General features: G+C 38.0%; 1 protein-coding gene across 2 annotated transcripts in view; it reads left to right on the plus strand.

Moving 5' to 3' along the window:
* Positions 1–22617, plus strand: part of OLA1 (Obg like ATPase 1) — a 142459-nt gene that overhangs the window by 117010 nt on the left and 2832 nt on the right. For both annotated transcript variants that reach the window (XM_080671450.1, XM_080671451.1), the window contains exons 8-10: positions 18357–18497; positions 19186–19282; positions 21340–21462. In XM_080671450.1, coding sequence (XP_080527576.1) covers positions 18357–18497; positions 19186–19282; positions 21340–21462 — 361 coding nt within the window. The remainder of the gene's footprint in view (positions 1–18356; positions 18498–19185; positions 19283–21339; positions 21463–22617) is intronic.

Genomic DNA, 22617 nt, shown 5'->3' on the forward strand with positions numbered 1-22617 from the left:
AAGGAAAAATTGGGCTTCATTATAATGAATAACTGTTCATCAGAAAGCACCATTAAAAAAATGAGTACACTTTTCAAGTGAATTTATTTAAAACAATAGGTAAATATAGCAGGCAATGCATCAGGGTGGTAGAGAAAAACCTTTGAATTGGGAACGGGAGCAAAGGAATAAATGTTCCATCAGTTTTGTCTTTTCCATTATGGCGAGGGAACAGGTTGTGAGAAGCTGCTTTTTGTACCTAGAGCCAAGAAACACATGGTTACTAGACTGACTACTTTGAATAATACTGTCTTAGAAATTATAGCAAAGTCAAGTATGCTTCCTACTGGGTTTATCTCAAGTCTATTTCATATGTGGTATCTACAACCTAAATAATTTTTTGCTCCTTAGAAAGTATGGGAATATCATTCAGCAATGAATAGCAAAACTTGCCATTTTTCTTATACAGCAGACAGGACAGTTTAAGGAGGAAAATAAATAAAAATGCCTTTAAATAAATATTGTAATGGTTAGTACTTAGACCTGCCTTCTCAGAATAAATCTGATTAATAGCTGGATTACAGGTAAATAAACACAATTCTGCTTAAGAAATTGTGGTCTGAACATTGAGCCTTAAAAGAAACAAAGCCATACTTCGCTTTATAAATAATAATAGCTCATCTACAAGGTGTGACAAAAGTAGGTTTATAGTTGTGCATATGGAAAATAATACAATAATTAATGAATAATAGTACAAGAATAAAGTGTTTCATGTACTCACAGCTATAAACCTACTTTTGCCCCACCCTGTACATATATGTTGAGCACTTACCTTGTGCCAGATACCAAGCTAAGCATTTCATGTGCACTTTCTCATTGAATCTTCACAACCGTCTGAAGTAGATGGCTGTTACTGTCTTCACTTACAGGTGAGAAAACAGACTTGAGAAAGCTTCCATGACATGACTAGGATCCCTGCTCTGTTTGGCCCCAGTTCTCTGTAACCATATTTATACTGCCTCCCTTTGCAAAGATATTGCCTGTGAGAGTCCTTTTATTATAGGAACCTGCCATTAAAATGAATTAACTTTTAAAAGTTAGTTTTGGTCCAGCCAGCGTGGCTCAGTGGTTGAGCATCGACCTATGAACCAGGAGGTCATGGTTCAATTCCTGGTCAGGGCACATGCCCGGGTTGCAGGCTGGATCCTCACTGTGGGGCGTGCAGGAGGCAGCCGATCAGTGATTCTCTCATCATTGATGTTTCTAACTCTCACTCCCTCTTCCTTCTTCTCTGAAATCAATAAAATATATTTTTTAAAAAGTTGGTTTTGCATACAATGTCTTTTCAGTAAAATAATAGACTCTGGTTTATTATTGCTTGATAGGACAAGCTATGACATCAATTACAAATTTTGATAGATGTGATTCTATTTCCACATGTTTCCCAATTATTCCTTTTCTTCTGTTAAAAATATTAAGCAAATTTGCACTTTGAGACTATGCACACTGAATTTTGTTAAAGTAAACATTCCTACAATAGAGAATAAGTTCTTTTAGGAGCAGCTGAAAGTTTTGCCACAGATTGCATACCACACTGTAGGGAAAAGGCACTTCACTTCTTCTCTAACCTGGTGTCATTTAGCACTGTTGAAAACATATGTTAACTAGAGGCCTGGTGCACGAATTCGTGCATGGGTGGGGTCCGGCCAGCCACCCCAATAGGGGCCCATCGGGCTGCGCCAGTAGGGAGAGGGGCCATGGGCTATTGGCGGCTGGCCCCTCCCCCTATCAGGGTGTTGGGGGCTGATCGGGGGCTGGGCTGACCGTGGTGGGGGCCAATCGGGGCCCAGATCAGACTGGTTGGCTGCTACAGTGCACGTCATAGCCACCGGTCATTCTGGTCGTTCTGCCGTTCCAGTCGCTAGGCTTTTATATATATATAAATAAGAATAGTTTCATGCACCCATTTGCAACTATTGAAGTTTGCATAAGAGCTTTTCTCTTTTTCAGTGCTTCTTGTTTCTTCCCTGCCCCCAAATCCCTTTTCTCAGAAGACACAGAAACAGTGACTTTCCCTTTTTCACAATGACTATTTTTCTTGGGTGTGTATCCTTCTGTGCCTACTCCTTTGTGAAATTCACATGTACCCCACATGGTAATAGAGGCTTGGATTAATGGAATCACGAGAGAATGGTCTTCTTTGTTGGAAGATGGAGGCATCCTCCAGAGGCTGAATTAAGAACAACTTCAGGAAGAAGGATCCATTTGGGAAAGAAGGTCTGTGCAAATGGATTCTGATATACATACCCATATTAATTTTTCCCTTGGAGGGTTTCTTACTTTTTTACTGGCCCCAGAGAATTTCAGCTCTATCATGAAGAAACATTCTTTCCTTTTCTGCTTGTTCTAACTAAATTAACTTGAGGAAATGTTATAATTATACTAGAGTCCTGGTGCATGGATTCGTGCACCAGTGGGGTCCCTTGGCCTGGCCTGCGGGAATCAGGCAGAAACCGGCTCTCCAACATCCCCCAAGGGGTCCTGGGTGGCAAGAGAGCGGTTCTTGGGTGACGCAACCCAGAATTGGGCTCCCTCCTCTCTGGTTCCCGGTGCGTCACCTGAGAACTGCAGCTGCCAAGTCACTGCAGCTTGGCGTTGAGTGTCTGCCCCCTGGTGGTCAGTGTGTGTCATAGCTACCAGTCGAATGGTTGGATGGTCGCTTAGGCATATATATATATATATATATATATATATATATATATATATATATATAACTGAAAACATCATTAAGTGTATTGGTTTCTTTTTCAAAATCTTCCTTGAGATTGTGCACCCCTCTCCTCATTATGTCTGTGGCACATTACTTCCTGTCATATTATGCTCTTTTATAATTATATATGTTTTCCTTCCCTCCCTACACCCCCCTTTTCAAAGTTGCATTCCCAAGATCTAACATAATGCTTATTAGTACACACAGTTAATATATATTTTTGCAGTCATTGTGCTTGAATTCTTTCCCTTCTAGTTACCTCCCTATCTATAGAGAATTGTTTAGGCAAGACTTCTTCCCAGAAATACAGACCCAATTTTTAAAAAGAACTCTCATTCATTCCTTGCAGGCAATCTGACAGTATTTTTAACTCTGCAGTAATTATTGAGAATGAATGACCCCTCACTTAGCTGATAGGAGACAGCTAAGATTAGGGACTAATGTTTGAAGGCCTCCTGTGTTCTAGGCACCTTAAGACTATATTTACCTTTGAGGATAGGTATTATTTGTTACAGGTGATTATTATTTGTTACAGGTATTATTATTACAGGTGATTAAACTAAGGTTCAGGAAGCTTTAATGATTTTCCCAAGATCTTATAACTAGTATGCGATTTAGCTGGAATTTGAATTGATATTTGCCTTACTTCAAACTCTATGCTTTTTCTACTAATCACTACTATCTCTACAAGAAGGTCAGACTATTCTTTCCCCCATTTAATTGTTTTAGTACCCTTGTAAATATTGGTTGACTATAACATAAACTCAATAACAAACAAAACCAAATAACCCAATTTAAAAAATGGGTAAAGGATTGAATAAACCTTTCTCCAAAGAAGATCTACAAGTGGCCAACAAGCATATGAAAAGATGTTCAACATTACTAATTATTAGAGAAATGTGAATCAAAACCATGAGATATAAATCATTTCACATCAATTAAAATGGCCACTATAAGAAGAAAATAAGTGTTAGCAAAGATGTGGAGAAATTGGAACACTGGTACAGTGATGGTAGGAATGAAAAATGGTGTAACCACTATGAAAAACAGTATGGAGGTTTCTTTTAAAACTAAAAATATAATTACCATATAATCCAGCAATCCTACTTCTGGGTATATGTCCAAAAAAATTAAAAACAGGATCTTGAAGAGATATCTGCATACCCATGTTCTTTGCAGCCTTGTTCACAATAATCAACAAGTAAAACAATCCAAATGACCTCCAGTGAATGAGTGGATAAATAAAATGTGATCTATACATACAATGAAATATTATTCAGCCTTAAAGTAGAAGGAAATCCTGTCATGCTACAACATGGATGAACCTTGAGGATATTAGGCTAAGTGAAATAAGCCAATCGCAAAAACTATAACTCTACCTGTAGGAGGTGTCTAAAATAGTTAAACTTATAGAAACAGAAAGTAGAATGAGTGGCTGGGCTGGGGTGAGAAACAGGTAGGTGTTCAATGGGTATAAAATTTCAGTTTGCAAGATGAAAAAGTTCTGAAGATTCATTACACAACAGTGTGAATATAGTTAATGCTACTAAACTGCATAATTAAGATGGTACATTTTATGTTTTTTTTCTACCACAATTAAAATATTTTTTAAAATCAATTGATTATAGTTGTATGGAGTTTATTTCTGAACTCTCAATTCTGTCCCATTGATCTATATGTCTAGACTTATGCCAGTGCTATGTAGTCTTGATTACTGTAGTCTTATAGTAGTTTTTCACTAGAAAAATATATCCCAAATTTTCTTTTTCAAAATTGTTTTGGTTACTTGGATTTTTGATTTTTTTTATATAAATTTTAGAATGAGCCTGTCAATTTCTGCCAAAAGGCAGCTGGAATTTTGATAGATTGTATTGAATCTGTTGATCATTTTGGGGAATATTGCCATCTTAACAATATTGTCTTCAAATCTGTGAACACACTTCTTTCTACTTATTGTCTTTAATGTCTGTCAACAATGCTTTGTAGTTTTCATGTAGAAGTACACTTCTTTTCTTAAATATATTCCCGTCTTCGTTTAGTTTTTATAATTTACTAGAGGCCCGGTGCACGAAATTCGTGCACGGGTAGGGTCCCTAGGCCTGGCCTGTGATGAGGGCCGATCTGTGGGGTGATTGGAGGGCCCCCGCTGGCACCTACCTTGGCCAGTCTGGGGCCTGTGGGCTGGGGGCGGCTCTGCATTGAGCATCTGCCCCCTGGTGGTCAATGTGCATCATAGCAACCGGTTGTTCGGCTGATCGTTCCACTGTTCGATCGATTTGCATATTAGGCTTTTATTATATAGGATAAGCCCTCCATAAGTTTAGGCCAATCTCAAAAAGACTCAATACTGAAGTTTTTATCATGTTTATGATTCTGCATTTCTTGACACACTGTGCACCACTATGACACATGTTGCAATGCATTCTCTCCCTCACCCACTCTCTCCTCTCTCTTTCCCTCCCCTCCCTCTTTTTCTCTCTCCCTCTCCCTCCCTCACTCTCTCCCTCTCTCTCTGTCTCTTTCTGCCTCCTTCCTTTCCTCTCTGTCCCCCCTGCCCCATATATACTACATGTACTCTTATTTCAAGCATCTTCTCTCCTCTCTCTCTCAAGATATCAGAGGGTAGTCTTTATCTTCATAAGTTATCTGAATGTGAAAGTCTCATTTCTGATACCATCTACATTCTCTCAAAAAATATATCTGTGGTAGTTAAATCAAGATATGTAACTCCCCCTATAAGTTTATATTTTGATTATGGATTGTATATACCTGGTGTCTTCCTCTTTGCACAAAAGTGGAAGGAAAAATAGTTTATCCCTGGGTCCCATAGCCAAAAGTAATTTCATCTTATCTATAGGATCGTAACATAGTTGGGAAGTATTCTTGCAGCTGACAGAGTTTTTTTATGGTCTCAAGCTGTAAATAATTGGTTTCGTACATCATGACAACTTTAATTACAGAATATTTCTATATGTAATATTTAAGACAAGAATATAGAATTGCAACAATAAAAAGAAGGCAGAGATTCAAAAATAGTAGCTCTCAGCCATCAGAGTGCAAAGTGTTGTAAGGATTGGGTGCAAATCCTACTTCCAGAGATTATAAATCTAGGTTTTCTTATAGAGTTCTGGATTCACAGGTGATCCAGAAACTTATATTTTGAGAAACACTGCTCTAAAGTGTCAAAAATGTACCCAGCTTGGGGCTACTTAAGATGAACATAAATCATAAATTAGTAGCCTGAGACTCAGGGAACATCTTAACATTTGAGATGCTCATTTTGGTACATTCATAATGAACCTTGATGTTCAGATTTGAATTACAAGTAGATCAAGCCACAGATTATCTTGGGAATCAAAATAACCCCACTATACTATGAATTTTTGTTTATATAATTGAACTTGAATTAGGTATGCTTCCTCCATTTCTGTTGGTATGATTTTAAACTTTACCATTCTAGCTAATAAACATGCATATCTCCTAGTCAAGTCAACTGTAGCTTATTTATATCTATAGGTTGACTCTGCCAGAAAAGACAGGTAGCTAAGGTCTGTAAGAATCATATGTATGCACTTCCAAGTGTTTGTTTACCTATTCTCTTTTAGATTAACTTTCAACTTAATTTACTCTTATTCATTGATCCACCCAACATTCACCTAGCATCTGCTGTGCCAGGCACTATTATAAGTGGTGCTGGAGATAATGCAGTGAACAAAATATTCAAAAGGCTCCTTGCCCTAATAACTGGGTAAAGAGGGTTCACCAATGCTGGGAGGAAGACAGTAAACATTAAGATCATAAGTGCTATAAAGAAAAGTAAGTCAAGGTGAGGGAATAGGGAGTGACAAAAAAATAGGAAAGGAGAGGCTTTTATTAAAATATGGTAAAACGGCCCTAGCTGCTTTGCTCAGTGGTTAGAATGTCAGCCTGCGGAATGAAGGGTCTCGGGTTTGATTCCAATCAAGGACATATACCTGGGTTGCAGGTGTGATCCCTTGCCCTGCTCAGGTCCTGGGAGGCAACCAGTCTCTCTCTCTTTCTCCCCCTCCCTCCACACCTCCCTTCTACCCTTCTCCCACTCTGGTGGCCCAGCTGGCATGGCTCAGTGGTTGAACATTGACCTGTGAAATAGGAGATCACTGTTCGATTCCTGGTCAGGGCACATGCATGGGTTGTGATCTAGATCCCCAGTGTGGGGGTGTGCAGGAAGCAGCCAATCAATGATTCTCTCTCATCATTTCTCTCTCTCCCTCTCCCTTTCTGAAATCAATAAAAATACATAAAATACATATATACTATAGGCCCAATGCACAAATTCATGCACATTGAAAAGAAATTAATTAGAAGAAATATTTTAATATCACTATTCGCCCTTTCTCTATAATAGAAGTGTCAACCAAATTCACGACCAACAATGACACATTGAAACACACGCATGTGATTGGCACCAGTGAGAGCTTTATATATATCACACATGCGTGAGTCAGGTTAGCCTTTTACTTATATAGAATAAACTTGCTTAATTAGACCTGCTTTCTGATTTAGCTAAACTTTTTCCAGCCCAGTGAAGCACTCCAACTTCTCTTTTAGGTAATTGTCAGCAACACAGAAGTAAATATCAACACGAAGCAGATTATTATTGTAGATCACACAGGGAGAAAAAGGGTAAAATATTTAACTGCAGCAGTGTTTGACTATATTCTGCGCAGTGAGAAAACCTGAAGTCATTTTCAAGGTCCACCATTTCTTAATTCTTTTCAGTTGGATCAAGTTTCTAAACTTTCTAAATCTCCATTTTCTGGCTAATGAAAAGAAAATAGGATTCCATCAAGTCTCCTATCTACCTACTCCAGGACTTCTAAAGGATCAAATGAAATGAGACATGGGAAAACACTTCACAAACATTTGGTTATAGTGTGAAATGTTTGCACCTGGCTATAAAGCAAGTCATGTTCCTGGGCTGAAGAAGCTGCAAGGAGGCTAGTCGTTGCTAGGGAGAGGAAACCGGGTGTTGCTACATGACATCTTTACCTGGTGCCCACAGCCACCATTTCTGGGCTGGGCTGGGCTGGGCTGTGGGCTACATTGTGTGCCATGGGGTCTCGACAGTGTCAGCTGCAATTTGGTGGGCTGTCGCTCAGGGTGGTGGCGGGGCCTGTGTACCACTTGGGGGAGGCCAAGTGTTGCTTTTTGGGTGCCAGGTCCACGGTGCGGTTTCTCTGTGTGCATCACGGCAGCTCCTGCGTTGAGCGTTTGTCCCCTGGTGGTCAGTGTGCATCATAGTGACTGGTCAGATGGTCAGACACTTAGCATATTAGTCTTTTATATATATAATTCATGCACATTGAAAGGAAATTAATTAATTAGAAGCAATATTTTAGAGGCTGGGAGGGACCGCGGGAGGGCTCCAGGGCGTGTCCAGCCTCGTCTCGCCCAGTCCTGATTGGCCGGACCCCAGCAGCAAGCTAACCTACCAGTCGGAGCATCTGCTCCCTGGTGGTCAGTGCACGTCATAGTGACTGGTCGAACGGTCGAACGACACTTAGCATATTAGGCTTTTATTATATAGGACTAGAGGCCCAGTGCACAAAATTCGTGCATGGGGGGGGGTGTCCCTCAGCCCAGCCTGCACCCTTTCATAATCCGGGACCCCTCAGGGGATGTCCAACTGCCAGTTTAGGCCCCATCCCACAGGAATCCCTGTGGGATGGGGCCTAAACTGGCAGTCGGGCATCCCTCTCACAATCCAGGACCGCTGGCTCCTAACTGCTGGCCTGCCTGCCTGCCTGCCTCAATGCCCCTAACCACTCTGCTTGCCTGCCTGATCTCCCCTAACCACTCACCTGCCTGCCTGATCACCCCTAACCACCTCTGCCTCGGCCCCTGCCACCATGGCTTTGTCCGGAAGAACGTCTGGAAGGTCGTTCAGCTGTCCGGTCTAATTAGCATATTACACTTTTATTTTTATAGATATCCTCTGGTGAAGATTAACAACAACAATATCTTTTTAAAAAAAGAAGAAGAAATACATTTATGCAGCTCTGGTTGAAATGCAAGAGTGGAGGGTGCAGAGCCTCCCTGTTTCTTCTTCCCTTGCTCTCTATCCTTTCTCCTCCTAGCACCTTGGAAGCATCTTTAGGGAACCCAGAACAGTTTGAAAACTACTCATTAGTTTGCAGATGAGTAAATTAAAGCTAAAAGGCCTTAAATAACTGCCTTGTGGTCACTCAACTAGTTACTGGTATTAGCTAAACTATTTCCACCATCTTATTCATTCAGAAAATGTTTGAACATCCACTATGTTCCAGGTGCTGTGCTAGGAGAGTTCTGGGGATATATCAGGGAACAAAGACAAGCTCCTCTTCTCAAGACGTTTTGTTTTAATGTGTCATGGGAGGAGATAAGAAAATGGGTAATTTATAGTATATAGTGTGGATAGTAAAAGCTTTTATCCATATGTAAGCTCAGAGAAAGCTCTGCAAGAAATAGTTTTTTAAAGAATAAATTGGGCCCTGGCCAGTTTGACTCAGTGGATAGAGTGCCTGTGGACCAAAGGGTCCCTGGTTTGATTCTGATCAAGGATACCTAGGTTGCAGGCTCCTCCCTGGCCCGGGCCCTGGTTTGGGTTCGTGCAGGAGGCAACCAACTGATGTGTTTCTCTCACATAGATATTTCTTTCTGTCTTTCCCACTTTCTCTAAAAATCAATGGGGAAATATCCTTGGGTAAGGATTAACAAACAAAACATTTTTTTTTTTAATAAATTGGAGCACTGGCTGGTATACTCAGTGGTTAGACCATCGACCCACGCACCAAAGGTCGAGGGTACCAAAGGTTGAGGGTTTGGTTCTTGTCAAGGAAGGGTACATACCTGGGTTGCAGGTTTTAACCTCTCTCTTTCTCTCTCCCCCTTCCTCTCTCCCTTCTAATCTCTCTAAAAATCAATGGAAGAGTATCCTTGAGTGAGGATTAACAACAACAAAAAATAATAAATTGAAGAGCTGCAGTCATATACTTAAATGAGGATTATGAGAATGCTTTCAGCTGCAATAACAAAGACAATCCCAGTACATATTAATAAGATCCAGGGTAGTTTGTCTCCAGGGTTGGTTAATTCAATGTCCTGTTATCAAGAAAAGGTTTTTTTCTCATCTTTCCCCACTTCCACTCTTGAGGTCACAAAATTCTGGCATTCCTGGGGTAAGATCCAGACAGAATGGACAGCAGAGACTCGTCTTTTTAAGAGCCGACGGAAACCTTTTGATCTTTCCCTAGGTTTTTCCTCTTGCCCCATTGACCAGAACTGGTTCCTGTGCCCACCCACTCTCAAACCAGTTGCCAGCTGGAGAATGTGATTACTATGATTTACTCAACTAATTCACCTTGATATTTCCTCTTGATAATTCATTGCAAGAGGTTTTTTAAGGGGGCTTTTTTATTATAGAAAGTATTTCCATACAGTTGTTACATGTTACACAGATTAATTGCATTTTTTAAAGCATATTAAGAAAAGAAATCCCAGAGTCATGGTGAGCCCAAAGTGTTGGGATCGTTATATTCCAATTTTTCCAATTTGCTTTTAAGGTTGTCTGCTTGTCATAACACCTATCACTTCAATTTCCTCATAACCTTCCAGTTGCCATTAGAGTCAGAAAGTTTGTTAACCCTTGAAACAGAAAACCTGAAACCCATTGTTTATTTGCTGCAAAAGGAATGTGCATTTCTCTAGAATTTTTCTTTTCTATGCACACACATATACATATATATGTAGTTATGTATGGATACAAATACCATTTTATCATAGTGACCACAAAATGAATGTGGTTTTCCAGAGGTGGTTCTGTGAGGCCCTCATAGCAAACAATTTGTGGTAATATCCCTTTTACTTGTTATGAATTCAGAGTCCATGAAAGTCCTCTCTGCTGGAATCACTTCTTGTAATTTGAATCTAGACTCTAAAGCTAACTTACTACATATGTTTTCCCAGGTATTAAGGCTTATTAGAATGAGAGAGGAATAATTATGTCTTATAAAGTAAGAAACTGTCTAAATTAATTATTTTTGGATAATTCTGTCAGTTAATTTTTCTATGAATCTGAAACTTCTTTGACATTGCAGGGAATTCAGAGCAAACATTTCCCTCATACTTCCTGAAATTCTAGTGACTTTTCCCTCTTGTGGTTTTTGAACCTGGGAGATGTAAGTAGGAGTTTTTCTATTATTCTCGCTCCTCTCATATCAGTGGGGTCTGTGGGGTAGGTAGTCAGCATCTGCTTAGTTACCAGTTGGTCTTCAGAGTTATCCTAGACATTTTTATGCTTTCAGTTAATGTGCTTTCATTTTCAAAGTCCTTTACTAATTCAGTGTTTCTGAAAGTGTAACATGCATAAGAAATATCTTATTAAAATGCAGATTATGAGATTCTGTGTTTCTAACTAGCACCCAAGTGATGTGCCACACTCTGAGGAGCAGAGTTGTAATTGTTATTCTGTATAATCTATGAAGTTGGATAAGTACACTGAAATTTGAAGTTTATTACCTACATCAAAGATAGGGATCTCTTTTAGAAGAGAGATTAATTTCCAGACACTAATCAATTATACTAGAAATTACCTTTTTGGTATGTCTTCTTTCTCCCTTTCCCCCACCCCCACTGACTTCATTAATAAACCCATTCTAATAACTTTTATTCAACAAAGAATTTTTAAGAGTTGGGAATTTTTGGTTTTCTAGAGCTAATTTATTTACTGTGAATGAATATTATTTATGGTATATGTTTTAGTTTGCATGTAGTCTGTGCTATTACTTTTAGTGCAGGTTTTCAGTATTATTTATTGCAATTTGTAAGATAACTGGATTGACTAAATAATGTTTATGTCATCTTGAAAAAAATAACCTTACCTTCCATAAGCCTTAATTTTTTTTAATGTGTTTTCATTGATTTTAGAGAGAGAAAGGAAAGGATAGGGATAGAAAGATAGAAACATCAATGAGAGAGAATCATCTATCCGCTGCCTCTTGCACGCCCCCTACTAGGGATCAAGCCTGCAACCTGGTCAGGGAATTGAAATCAGCAACCTCTTGGTGCATGGGTCGACACTCAACCACTGAGCCACACCAGCCGAGCTGAACAGTTTTAATAGAAGTGAGAGTAAACCACATTTCTTTTTTTTTTTTTTAATGTATTTTTTATTGATATTTCACAGAGAGGAAGGGAGAGGGATAGAGAACTAGAAACATCGATGAGAGAGAAACATCGATCAGCTGCCTCCTGCACACCTCCCACTGGGGATGTGCCCGCAACCAAGGTACATGCCCTTGACCGGAATCGAACCCGGGACCCTTCAGTCCGCAGGCCGACGCTCTATCCACTGAGCCAAACCGGTTTTGGCCACATTTCTAATAAAGGGGGAGACTAGGAATGACCTCACTGTTCATCCATGTCCCCTGGATTTATGGTGCATCCATACCATGAACAACTTGAGGGGAACTAGCTTAGTGTAAAGGTCAGGTCCTTCATAACATTTACTGAATGATGTCAAGTCACTGAATAAACCAGCTCTGGATCCTCCTTTGTGTAAGTTGCATCATTTTTTGAATATTTAACATGTGGTCTTGCTAGCAGTTATATTCAGTCAGAAACATATCACTGCTGATTTTTTTAAAAAAGTCAAGACCTAGATTCACACACAAAACTATGTAAGGTGTGTATAAGGACCTAATATTACCATATGTAACAACTTCAAAGATTTTAAACATACTTTGATGTTGTAAAGTAGAATAAGCAGATTTGAGAGAGTTCTAATATTCAATAAAGATAGAAACGATAATATAACTCAGCTTTAGTGCTAGATTGAGCCATCTTTAAAGGATTTTTAGAAAATATAATTAGAATTTGAGAAGCTGAGGGTAGTTGAATGGCTAAATGGACATGAAGTATAGAAAAGAATAAATTAAAGTTCTTATTAAAGTATATTAGAGAAAACTATTTCAGGGGTTTATTTTAAGGTGCAAGAATTTAGTTTTATTCAAAATATCAAATACTCATTGGGATTATTTTATTTCCCATTATAAAGGTAAGTATTGTTTTGTGAAACCTGTATCAGTTTGGATGTGTGTATAAAAATAATGTCTGTGCACCATATGTTTGAGTCAGTTATAAAATCGATTTCTTCCTGTGGGTGATGGTCAAAAATGTTGAAAGCTATTGTATTAGAACACAATAAAATGAAGGATTTAACTCTAGTATGGAGAGCTTTGAGTTAATGAGCCAATATAAGAAATTCCCTTCTTGTTTCTAATATGTAGAAACACCAGAGAAAATAACCAGAAAAGGGTGGTGTTGATGATGGTGTGGTATTTTTAGAACACATGGTGGGACTTGAAAGCAAGCAAAGGATTCTCTAGATGCCCAAAACAAAGAGGACCCATTGACAGTAGAGAGTGAATCAACAGTTTATGGCCCTCAGGGAAAACTGAGTTTATATGTCCATATTGGACTAAAAGTTCGGCACAGGTCTTATGCTACAGGTGCTGCTGGAACAAGCCTAGAAAAGCTATCGCTCATAAAGCCTAGAAAAAGCTATCCTTTTCATAATCAGATACTAGAAAAATGCCCCCACTCCCACCTCTTCTGAACAAGGGAGGAAACTGTTACTCTCAGGAAATTAGAGACCTGACTGCACTATAGGAGGTAGGGGCCCTTAATTTGCATTACCAATAAACCCAGTGCTGAAACACTAAGCCTTAAAATGATCCAGAGCCTAAGACACTCTATAGGTCTTTACCTAGAAGCAACAACCATAAAACTATCGCATAGATATGTATCTCAACAACTTGGGGACCACACATTCCCTTGGAACATAACTACATAACTGCTGCTGCCAAATGACCTCACACCCCAAAACAACACAGCACATACATAAGAGCCAATTGTTGTCAGAGGTTAGCAGATGACAAATGGTAGGGGCAAAGTTATACCCGAGAAATTAGAAGTAATTAGAGCAGTCTGAAAGGAACTTTTAAATTAATCTGCTGAAGAGATTGAAAGGGACTAAGAATTCATTAAACAAGAGTAAAATGTTCTCCAAAAAAAGAGCGGGTAGATTTGAAAGAGAAACAAATAGAATTTTTAGAAATAAAATTAGTATCTGGGAAGACAAATACAATGTAAACTAACCCTGCGAAAATCAAATTATAGAATCTGGATTTCAAGACTGGCTAAGACAGTCAGATCATAAAACTGAAGGTAAATTTGAGACACAGTCTTTGAGAAATCTAATTCTAACTTAATAATAAAGATCTCATTCTGCCAAAGAATCAAACATATCACAACCAGTGTATCTCAAAGCATCACCCTTTTAGTCTTAAAACTGATTGTCCCTGCTTTGTCCTTTTGCTTCATTACCAGGGAGAGAAATACAACTAGTGGCAGTTCCTCTTCCCATTTGTCACTCATAAGACTTTGGGGAAATCATTGTGACTCTGGCTCCATAAGAGAAGAATGGATTCTCTTGCACTACTCTGTTCATATAAATTTGTAAAATGAATATATTTTATGAAAGTCTTTACAGTTTAACTCTTTGGGAGTGCGTTGTCTTGAATGTTTCTCCACTCATAGATGGTCTATGACAATATTATCATTATTTTGATCACTAACAATTGCATAGGTTTCAGACATCTGCTAACGTTTGTATATGGAGATTATTATTCAGTCACTTTGGTCGAATATACTTGAAATTGTTTTTCTAGTATTGATACTGAGCTCAACTTTGATTTTTCAATATCCCTCATGTGCCAGTAGCCCACATTCTTTAGATGACTAACTATAGTTTGGGGCATGGTTTGTAGCAATAGAATAGACATTTTTCTGCAAAAGGTAAATGGTCCCAATGGGGTTCAAACTTGTGATCTTGGCCTCATTATCACACTTTTGTAACCATCAGGGCTAATAGTTATGTTATGTTTTTCAATCAGTAATCTTGAAATTGAGTTATATTTCTTAAATTACCCATTGTTTATTTCAAATATTTAATTAAAAATCACTTTGGGATATTTCTCACTTTTGTTTGATAGTAAAAGTAACAAAAGTAAAGCAGACAACCAAAGAACCTACCTCACTTTTCATCTTCCCTGTGTTTTCTGTGACAGTGAAAGTCACAAAAGTGAAGCTTGCAGGCAAAGAACCTAACTCACTTTACGGAGAGTGCTACGGTACCTTTTTCTTTTAGTGAGGCTATAGCAGGTCTGATGTCAGTCACTTTAGAGACCTTTAGACCTCAGTGCTCATTTATTGCTAAAATGTACCAGCTCTGCTTCTGCATTATGAAGATCATCTGTCAACACTTTGAGATATTCTCCTTTGTTATTAAGCTTGTGATGCTCTACACTGTCAGGTTTTTTGCCAATTATAGTTAAGGTACAATGGTGTATTCACCAGATCAAAGTCTCACATTGGCAGTAGAAAAATGATTTGTAAGTCTTTATTCATCTGAATTGTACAATAGAGCACCTGAGGAATGCAAATAATCCCTCTGAGGACTCTGCAGGAAAGGCTGTTAGAGTGACAGGGTAGAATTATTGTTATTCTGAATTGATGTTTTAGCCAAAGTAATTATTTCTTATTGTTTCATAACAGTTCTAGTTTTATTAGTTATGTTGACCATATTTATGAAACAAAATGTATATGATATTTTATCCTTTTACATGGGCTTGCTTTGTTAAACTTTCATTGAATCTATATTTGGTATGTGATCTTTTTTTAATTACATACTTGATCATATCTGATGTACCATAAATGTATGCTACATTTTAATATACAGTTTTGTTTGAATAGTGTAAATCTGTGATGTAACTTAGAATAGGCAAAATATCGAATTAAATTTCCCTTTTTTCCCCTTAACCTGCCCTTCATCATTTTGGCAAGAAAATATCTAGCTTGGATTTCCTATTTAAAGGACACTAAAACAAATCTTTATTCATCTATTTATTGGGCTGGTCTGTGTGTGTGTTTTTTTTAAGGATATGACCAAAAAGAGTCCTATCTAATAAAGAGGGAATATGCTAATTAACCATCACTTTGTCACAAAGATGGCTGCACCCACAGCTGAGGCCAAGTTCCCATAAGGAGCCTTAATGAGCAATCAGCAGGGACCTGAGGCTACACCCTCCCCTGCCCCCGTGGGGCTTGACAGGGGACCTCAAGGTGCGCTTCCCATCCTGGTGCTGGGCTAGGGGACCTCAGGCTGCTCCCCCGCCCCAACACCAGGCAGGGGGACCTCAGGCCACGCCCCCCACCTGGTGGGGCTTGACAGGGGACTTCAGGCCACGCCACCCGGCGAGGCTTGACAGGGGACCTCAAGGTGCACTTCCTGTCCTGGTGCTGGGCTAGGGGGCCTCAGACTGCTCCCCCCGCCCCAGCGCCAAGCCAGGGGACCTCAGGCCGTGCCCCCCCTCCCCCGCCCTAGCACCGGGCCAGGGTACCTGAGGCTGCGCCGCCCTGCCTGGCAGGGCTTGACAGGGGACCTCAGGCCATGCTCCCCACCCAGCGGGGCTTGACAGGGGACCTCAAGGTGCACCCCCAGTGCTGGGTCAGGAGAACTCAGGCCACGCCCCCCGCCCAGCAGGGCTTGACGGGGGACCTGAGGCTGTGCCCCCCTCCCTGTGCCGGGCCAGGGGACCTGAGGCTGCGCCTCACCCCCAACCCCCACCTGGCAGGGATTGACAGGGGGCCTCAGGCCATGCCCCCCACCCAGCGGGGCTTGACAGGGGATCTCAGGCTGTGTCCCACACCTGGTGGGGCTTGATGGGGGAACCTCAAGGCATGCCCCCTGCCCTGGTCTGGGCTGGGGGACCTCAGGCCACGCCCCCGTCCTGGCACCAGGCCAGAGGACCTGAGGCTAAGTCCCCTGCCCGGCAGGGCTTGACAAGGGTGGGACTGGCTGGGTCTGGATCTAGCCCAGTGGGGGGGGGGGGGAGGGCGGCCGGGTCTGGATCTCACATGATTTTGAGGTGCATGTTGGTGGGTGGGGACTTGACTCAGGGTCCCGTGGTGTGCCCCAGACTCTGACAGGAGGAAGGTTTTCATATACATTTTACTAATTTTCTTTCATCTCCTACACTTCTATTATAGAGAAAGGGCAAATAGCAATATTAAATTATTTCCTCTAATTAATCCCCTTTTAATGTGCACGAATTTCGTGCACCGTGCCACTAGTAAACATTATGAAGAGCAAGAACCACTGATGACATATTAGATAAATATAGTTAGCCTTGTAAAACAAGCATATACCAAGCCTTTATCCATTGTAAATCCTATTTAGTAGGCTACATATATTTTTAATTTTCTGATTCTCTGCCATTTTCTTTGATAGGTGAGTGTTAATGACTGTGATTTAATTCTTGTGTGTCTTTTCCCCTAAAGTGACCTTAACATTGATTACGTAAAGGATTCCTGCCACAATTTTTTTTGCAATAGTAGCTATTAAAACCTTGGTCTAAATATGGGAGACTCGTGGAACTCTGCATGGTATACATTAGTATAAATTTCTATGAAATCTATATTCAGTTCTATACTAAATCTATTTCAGAATTATAGGTATATATACTGTGATTATCTGAGAATGAAAATTAATGATATTATTTCTGTTAATGTTTGTTTACTATATGCCAGGCATTACTTTTCTAGGTTCTTTACAATATAATATGTACTATTACTATCTCCATTTTTAGAGACGAGGAAACTGAGGCTTAGAAAGGTTCAGTAACCTGCCCAAGGAAAAAAACTAGTAAAGTGGTAGGATCGGGACCTGGTTAATATATTCATTATACTTATTTCACTTATGTTCTCACTGCTACTTTGTCAGAATACTCCATGCTTTGGGGGGAGAGAGGTTCAAGTAATCTTTTAAATAACACTTGGTATCAATTTCCTAACTGATTTGGCTTTTCAACCCCTTTTGAATTCAAAGGAATTTCTTTCATCTGTAGTTCTATACTCATGATCCTACAAAAGTGAGATTTATAAGAGCAGTGTGTACATAACCAACTAGGTGTGTTAATGTGTATTTCTGGACATGTTTGTTTTAATTAGCAAAAATATCTCTCAAAAACAATACAAATGTAACTTCTTGTTAATCTAAGAAGGAACTAAAGCAAGTATTATAGATATTTGGGTAGAAGGAATTATTTGCCAAAGACTCTTCAAAATTAGCTGGTACTTTTTGGTCTGATTTCTATACAAACAAACTTTGTCTTTCAAAAATTTGTTTTCTAAAGTAAGGAAAATAAATCATAAAATGGAGGTTTTCAAGGGCACAGGTGTTAACACTGAACAAATTTAGTGTAACTTTTAAAAGTTTTAAAATATTTGTGCAATAGTTTCTATAGATAATGTGCTAAATTAAAACTAAATTGCAGTAAAATATTATGGCATATACCTGAAGCAATTGCTGCCTGTTAATTCCTTGACCTTGGAAAGCTATACACAAAAAGATGGCATCATAAAACCGTGCAATTCTTATGAATATGTATGTGCTACTTGATAATAATGAATGTGGTACAGTCATGCATGCACTACAAGATAATGTTGTGCCCTTTTTTGTCTACAGGTTGATAAAAATCAAAGAGTGGGTGGACAAGTCTGACCCAGGTGCCTTGGTCATTCCTTTTAGTGGGGCCTTGGAACTCAAGTTGCAAGAATTGAGTGCTGAGGAGAGACAGCAGTATCTGGAAGCGAACACGACACAAAGGTTAATTTAGCATTCATTTTCCCTACACTTTATTATCAACTATTTCCTTGCAGTAATTTAATTGCTTGCGCTGATAGAATAATAAATGACAGAGTAATTACCATTATAAAGAGGGAATCTTCTCCTTTCTTTACCATGAGACAGAGTGAAAAGATTTATTTTAAATTAAGTTTTTAACTGTCATCTGTCATCTCTGTACAGTGTTTTAATTATAACATAGGTATTAGTTATGTATATTTTTGAGAAGGAATGATCGCCAAAACTCTTTCGTCATGTTCAGTGGGGGAGGGGAAAGAGTGAATCAGTTGCCTGAATTTTTTCTGAGTAACCGTTAATATATTGTTTAAACATTGGATTTCAATCAAATAATTTTGCTTTCATGACCCACATCCTGGAAATAATTAATATTGGAGGAAATCGTCATAGAATGGGTAGATCGGGTTTTTCTTTTTTTTATAGTAAACAATTCAAAATGATATATTCAGACTAATACAATTAGAATTGGTTTCAAAAGGGATTTTTAGCAATAGTTATATGCTTTCTGACCTCTTCAAGAGCATTAGAAAGATGAATGGTCATTTACTAGTATCTTTAACATTTTCTACTTGAAATGAATAATTTTAGCTCTGTACCAATCTATGGCACAATTAACTTATATGTTGAGTGAATTTGTTTCATTTTATTTCAGCGCTTTGCCAAAGATCATTAAGGCTGGGTTTGCAGCACTCCAACTAGAATACTTTTTCACTGCAGGCCCAGATGAAGTGCGTGCATGGACCATCAGGGTAAGATTCATACTTATTCATCAGCTATATCCAGTTCCACACTATTGAATTCAGATTGATATCACTGACTTTGAAGTTTGTCATGGTGGCGGTTAGCTAGTCATTACAGATGAGGTTTTTGTCCAGGATAACTTTAATTATTTGTGAGCTGCTGAACAGTGAAAGTGGAGCGGCATTGATTGAGGCAGGTAACAATTGATTCTGCCTATTACATAGTCTGAATTTCTTCATCCTGTAGAATCTGTCTACCCTCCTCCTGTGGTCAGAGATAAGACGCACCAGTATTGTGCTTGCTTAATCTGTGTGACTGGGTTTGTCTGCAGTGAAATTGATGTTGCTTTTCATTTTGTATTCGCTAAGTTTGTTTGGGTTGCGGGTGGTTCTTTCCTCCTTTGCTTTGCTCGGATTACATTTTCAGCAATAAAAGCAATATGACATCATTATGCTCTTCATAGATACACAGTTGGGCTCAAAGAGCTAAACTCAATGCGCAATAATTCATGCCTTTTGTAATTTGAATTCATAGAGGTAGTGTTTATTTTTTCGATGTTATATATTCAATCTTTCTTCTTTAAAAATGGATATGTATTTTAAATACTGATGTGTACTGATTAGGACCAAAAAGAATGACTAATTTATTCCCAGAGGACAATAGAAACTGAACTGTAATGGCTTGCTTTTAAATGTAAATGTATTATAATATGGTAGTTACTATTGAAAAATATTTTGAAATATATATAGTCCCACATAGTGTTACAGAATGTAAAAATTATGTCAGAACTTTTAGAAATACTGTTTATTCATTCTTTTATTGTGCTTTTTAAATATATGCTACATGAGTAATTTTAGTGCTGCTTTGATTTCTGTTTGCACTGACTACTGCAATTTATTGTTACATTTATTTTGATTTAATGTGGATAGAATGTGGAGGCAGTTCAACATAATGTTAAATGTGTTGTGTGAATGTGAGATTCACTTTTCTTTTATCTCCTCTCCCCTTTGTAAAAAAGAAAAATATTTGATTGATTTCTAACCAAGGTCCTTTTATATAGACTTAGAAAATAATGTCAAAGCAAATCTGAGTTGGTAAATAAATTGCCAGGGTTTATTTTTACTATATATTTTAAAGCCTTAAAACTTCTGAACTTAAGTATGTGTAACAGGAAAGATAATGTGTTCTAGGCTTGAATATGTTGAAAGCTGGTTTGTCTTAAGACTGATTGTAAGTATCCATGATTTAATGTGCTAAGATATTTAGTCAGGTAAGCATCAGTGAGTAGCCATATTAACCTAATACATCTTTTATTGTAAAAACTGTGCTTTATAGTGTCAGACTTCTTATCACTTTAACATGCTTTATTAAGCAGTCTTTAGGTCACCATTATTTCTCAGATTTCTTTCCATGGTTGTGTGTGTCTGGAATGTATGTCCTTGTAATTTAACATATGCGGTAATTACAAGATATTTCTCTTCCTACATCGACTTCAATTTTCCTACATGATGATTAGAAGCAGGGTGTGTAATGTAAAATGCTCAAAATTTTTATTATAAGAATTTCAAAATTATTTGATAAACATGTATTTTATATATATATATATGATTTGTTGGAAAATACCTTTTAAATGTCTCTTTATATATTGATTTTTTATATTCTTTAGATGTACTGAAAATTTCAAGGCTTTTTCTTTTTAAAACCTTTGCTAATATATCTTAAAAGTTACTTTAAAATCCTTATTTTTTCCACTGTGAAGAATAGAAAATCGAAATGAAACCCAGGCCAAAACCAAACCACTGCATCTAAATCAATAAAACTGTGGATGACTGACTGTTAGGGAAAAACAAAGCTGTGCTTCTTTAATATCGACTGATCTGTCTGTGCTAAATCTGCTACACAGATAGTGCCGAGTGTTGAAAAGGTACTAATTGTGTACCTGACATCTTCACTGATATTAAACTAAGTTTAAGTTGGCCACAACTACAGATCAAAAAAAAGAAACTCGACGCTTACAATCATCATCTTAAATGCAATTAATTTTCTCTGGTCTTTCTTTTCAAAGAAAGGGACGAAGGCTCCTCAAGCTGCAGGAAAGATTCACACAGACTTTGAAAAAGGATTCATTATGGCTGAAGTAATGAAATATGATGATTTTAAAGAGGAAGGTTCTGAAAATGCAGTCAAGGTAAGGAATTATATTTTCATATTTTGTAATTTTTACTAATAGGAAGATACTCATGATTAAAATGAATAATCATCTTTTAAACAGTGTATCAGGGTTGTGTTACCATCCACTGATTGAACAGCTGTAGATGTTTACATGCTTTTAGATAATTTTAAAAATGTGTGAATTGTGTTTTTCTAAAACTGAAAAAAATAAAATAGTTTTAAGTAATTATAAATAATTTCAAAGAATTTGTTCACTGATGGCCAGTGAAAAATTATACTTATTACATTTGAATATCTAAAGTAGAAGTAGTATTACATCCTTATGATTAATCCAAAGGGACAGAAAAATCTGTTCTTACTGAAACTTCATGGTTGTACTTTTTTTTTTTTTTTTAGATATTTAGGGATTTGATTTGCTTTCTCAACACTAGAGGGCAGGTCCAAAATTGTGCTTTATTTTAGCTTATAAGTATAATTTGCTTTGCAGCTCTAATAGTAAAGCAATGTTATATATGGGTAATAAATTAATTTTTATAATGTAAATCGTTTTTCAGGCTTAATCTTGTTTGACTTTATTATGTTTTACTTAGCAGAATCTAGTTGGTAGGTCATCTCTAATTGGTAGATAGGTCAAGTGATTAAACTGACATTGTAGTAAGCAAGGCTTCTTTATCTTAAATTTAATCTGATATTTGAAGACTGCCATAGAAAATGTTAAAGAATTTAAAGAGGTTTCTTGTGTTTACTATTTCTTATTTGAAAGGAATGCAGAAAAGTTTATTTCAAATTTAGTGTATTCTCATTGATATCATTGGAAAGATTATACTGAACAGCAGGACTTTAATAGAACTTTTGGAACCCCAGGAAGAGGAGGGGAAAACCTGGTATAATTGATTCAATGTGGAATGGGAGCCATTTTGTTTTTTAAAAATTAGTGAAAGAAGTTACAGTTTACAACTAAACGTCATTAACGTTCCAGTGGTGTCATCTGTGTCAATGGAGAGGTATGCAAATACTGAGATTGAACTTTGTCAGGAATACTAATTAGACTTGGAAACCTCAGGTTATTTTTCAACATGCTACATAATGTTAGCATATACATTTTTCATATAATAGAGATAATTAAAAGAAGGATATTTTTCTATTATTAGAATTCAGAAATCAGATGATA

Source organism: Plecotus auritus (assembly GCF_963455305.1).
Source record: "Plecotus auritus genome assembly, chromosome: 5".
Taxonomy (NCBI): Eukaryota; Metazoa; Chordata; class Mammalia; order Chiroptera; family Vespertilionidae; genus Plecotus; species Plecotus auritus.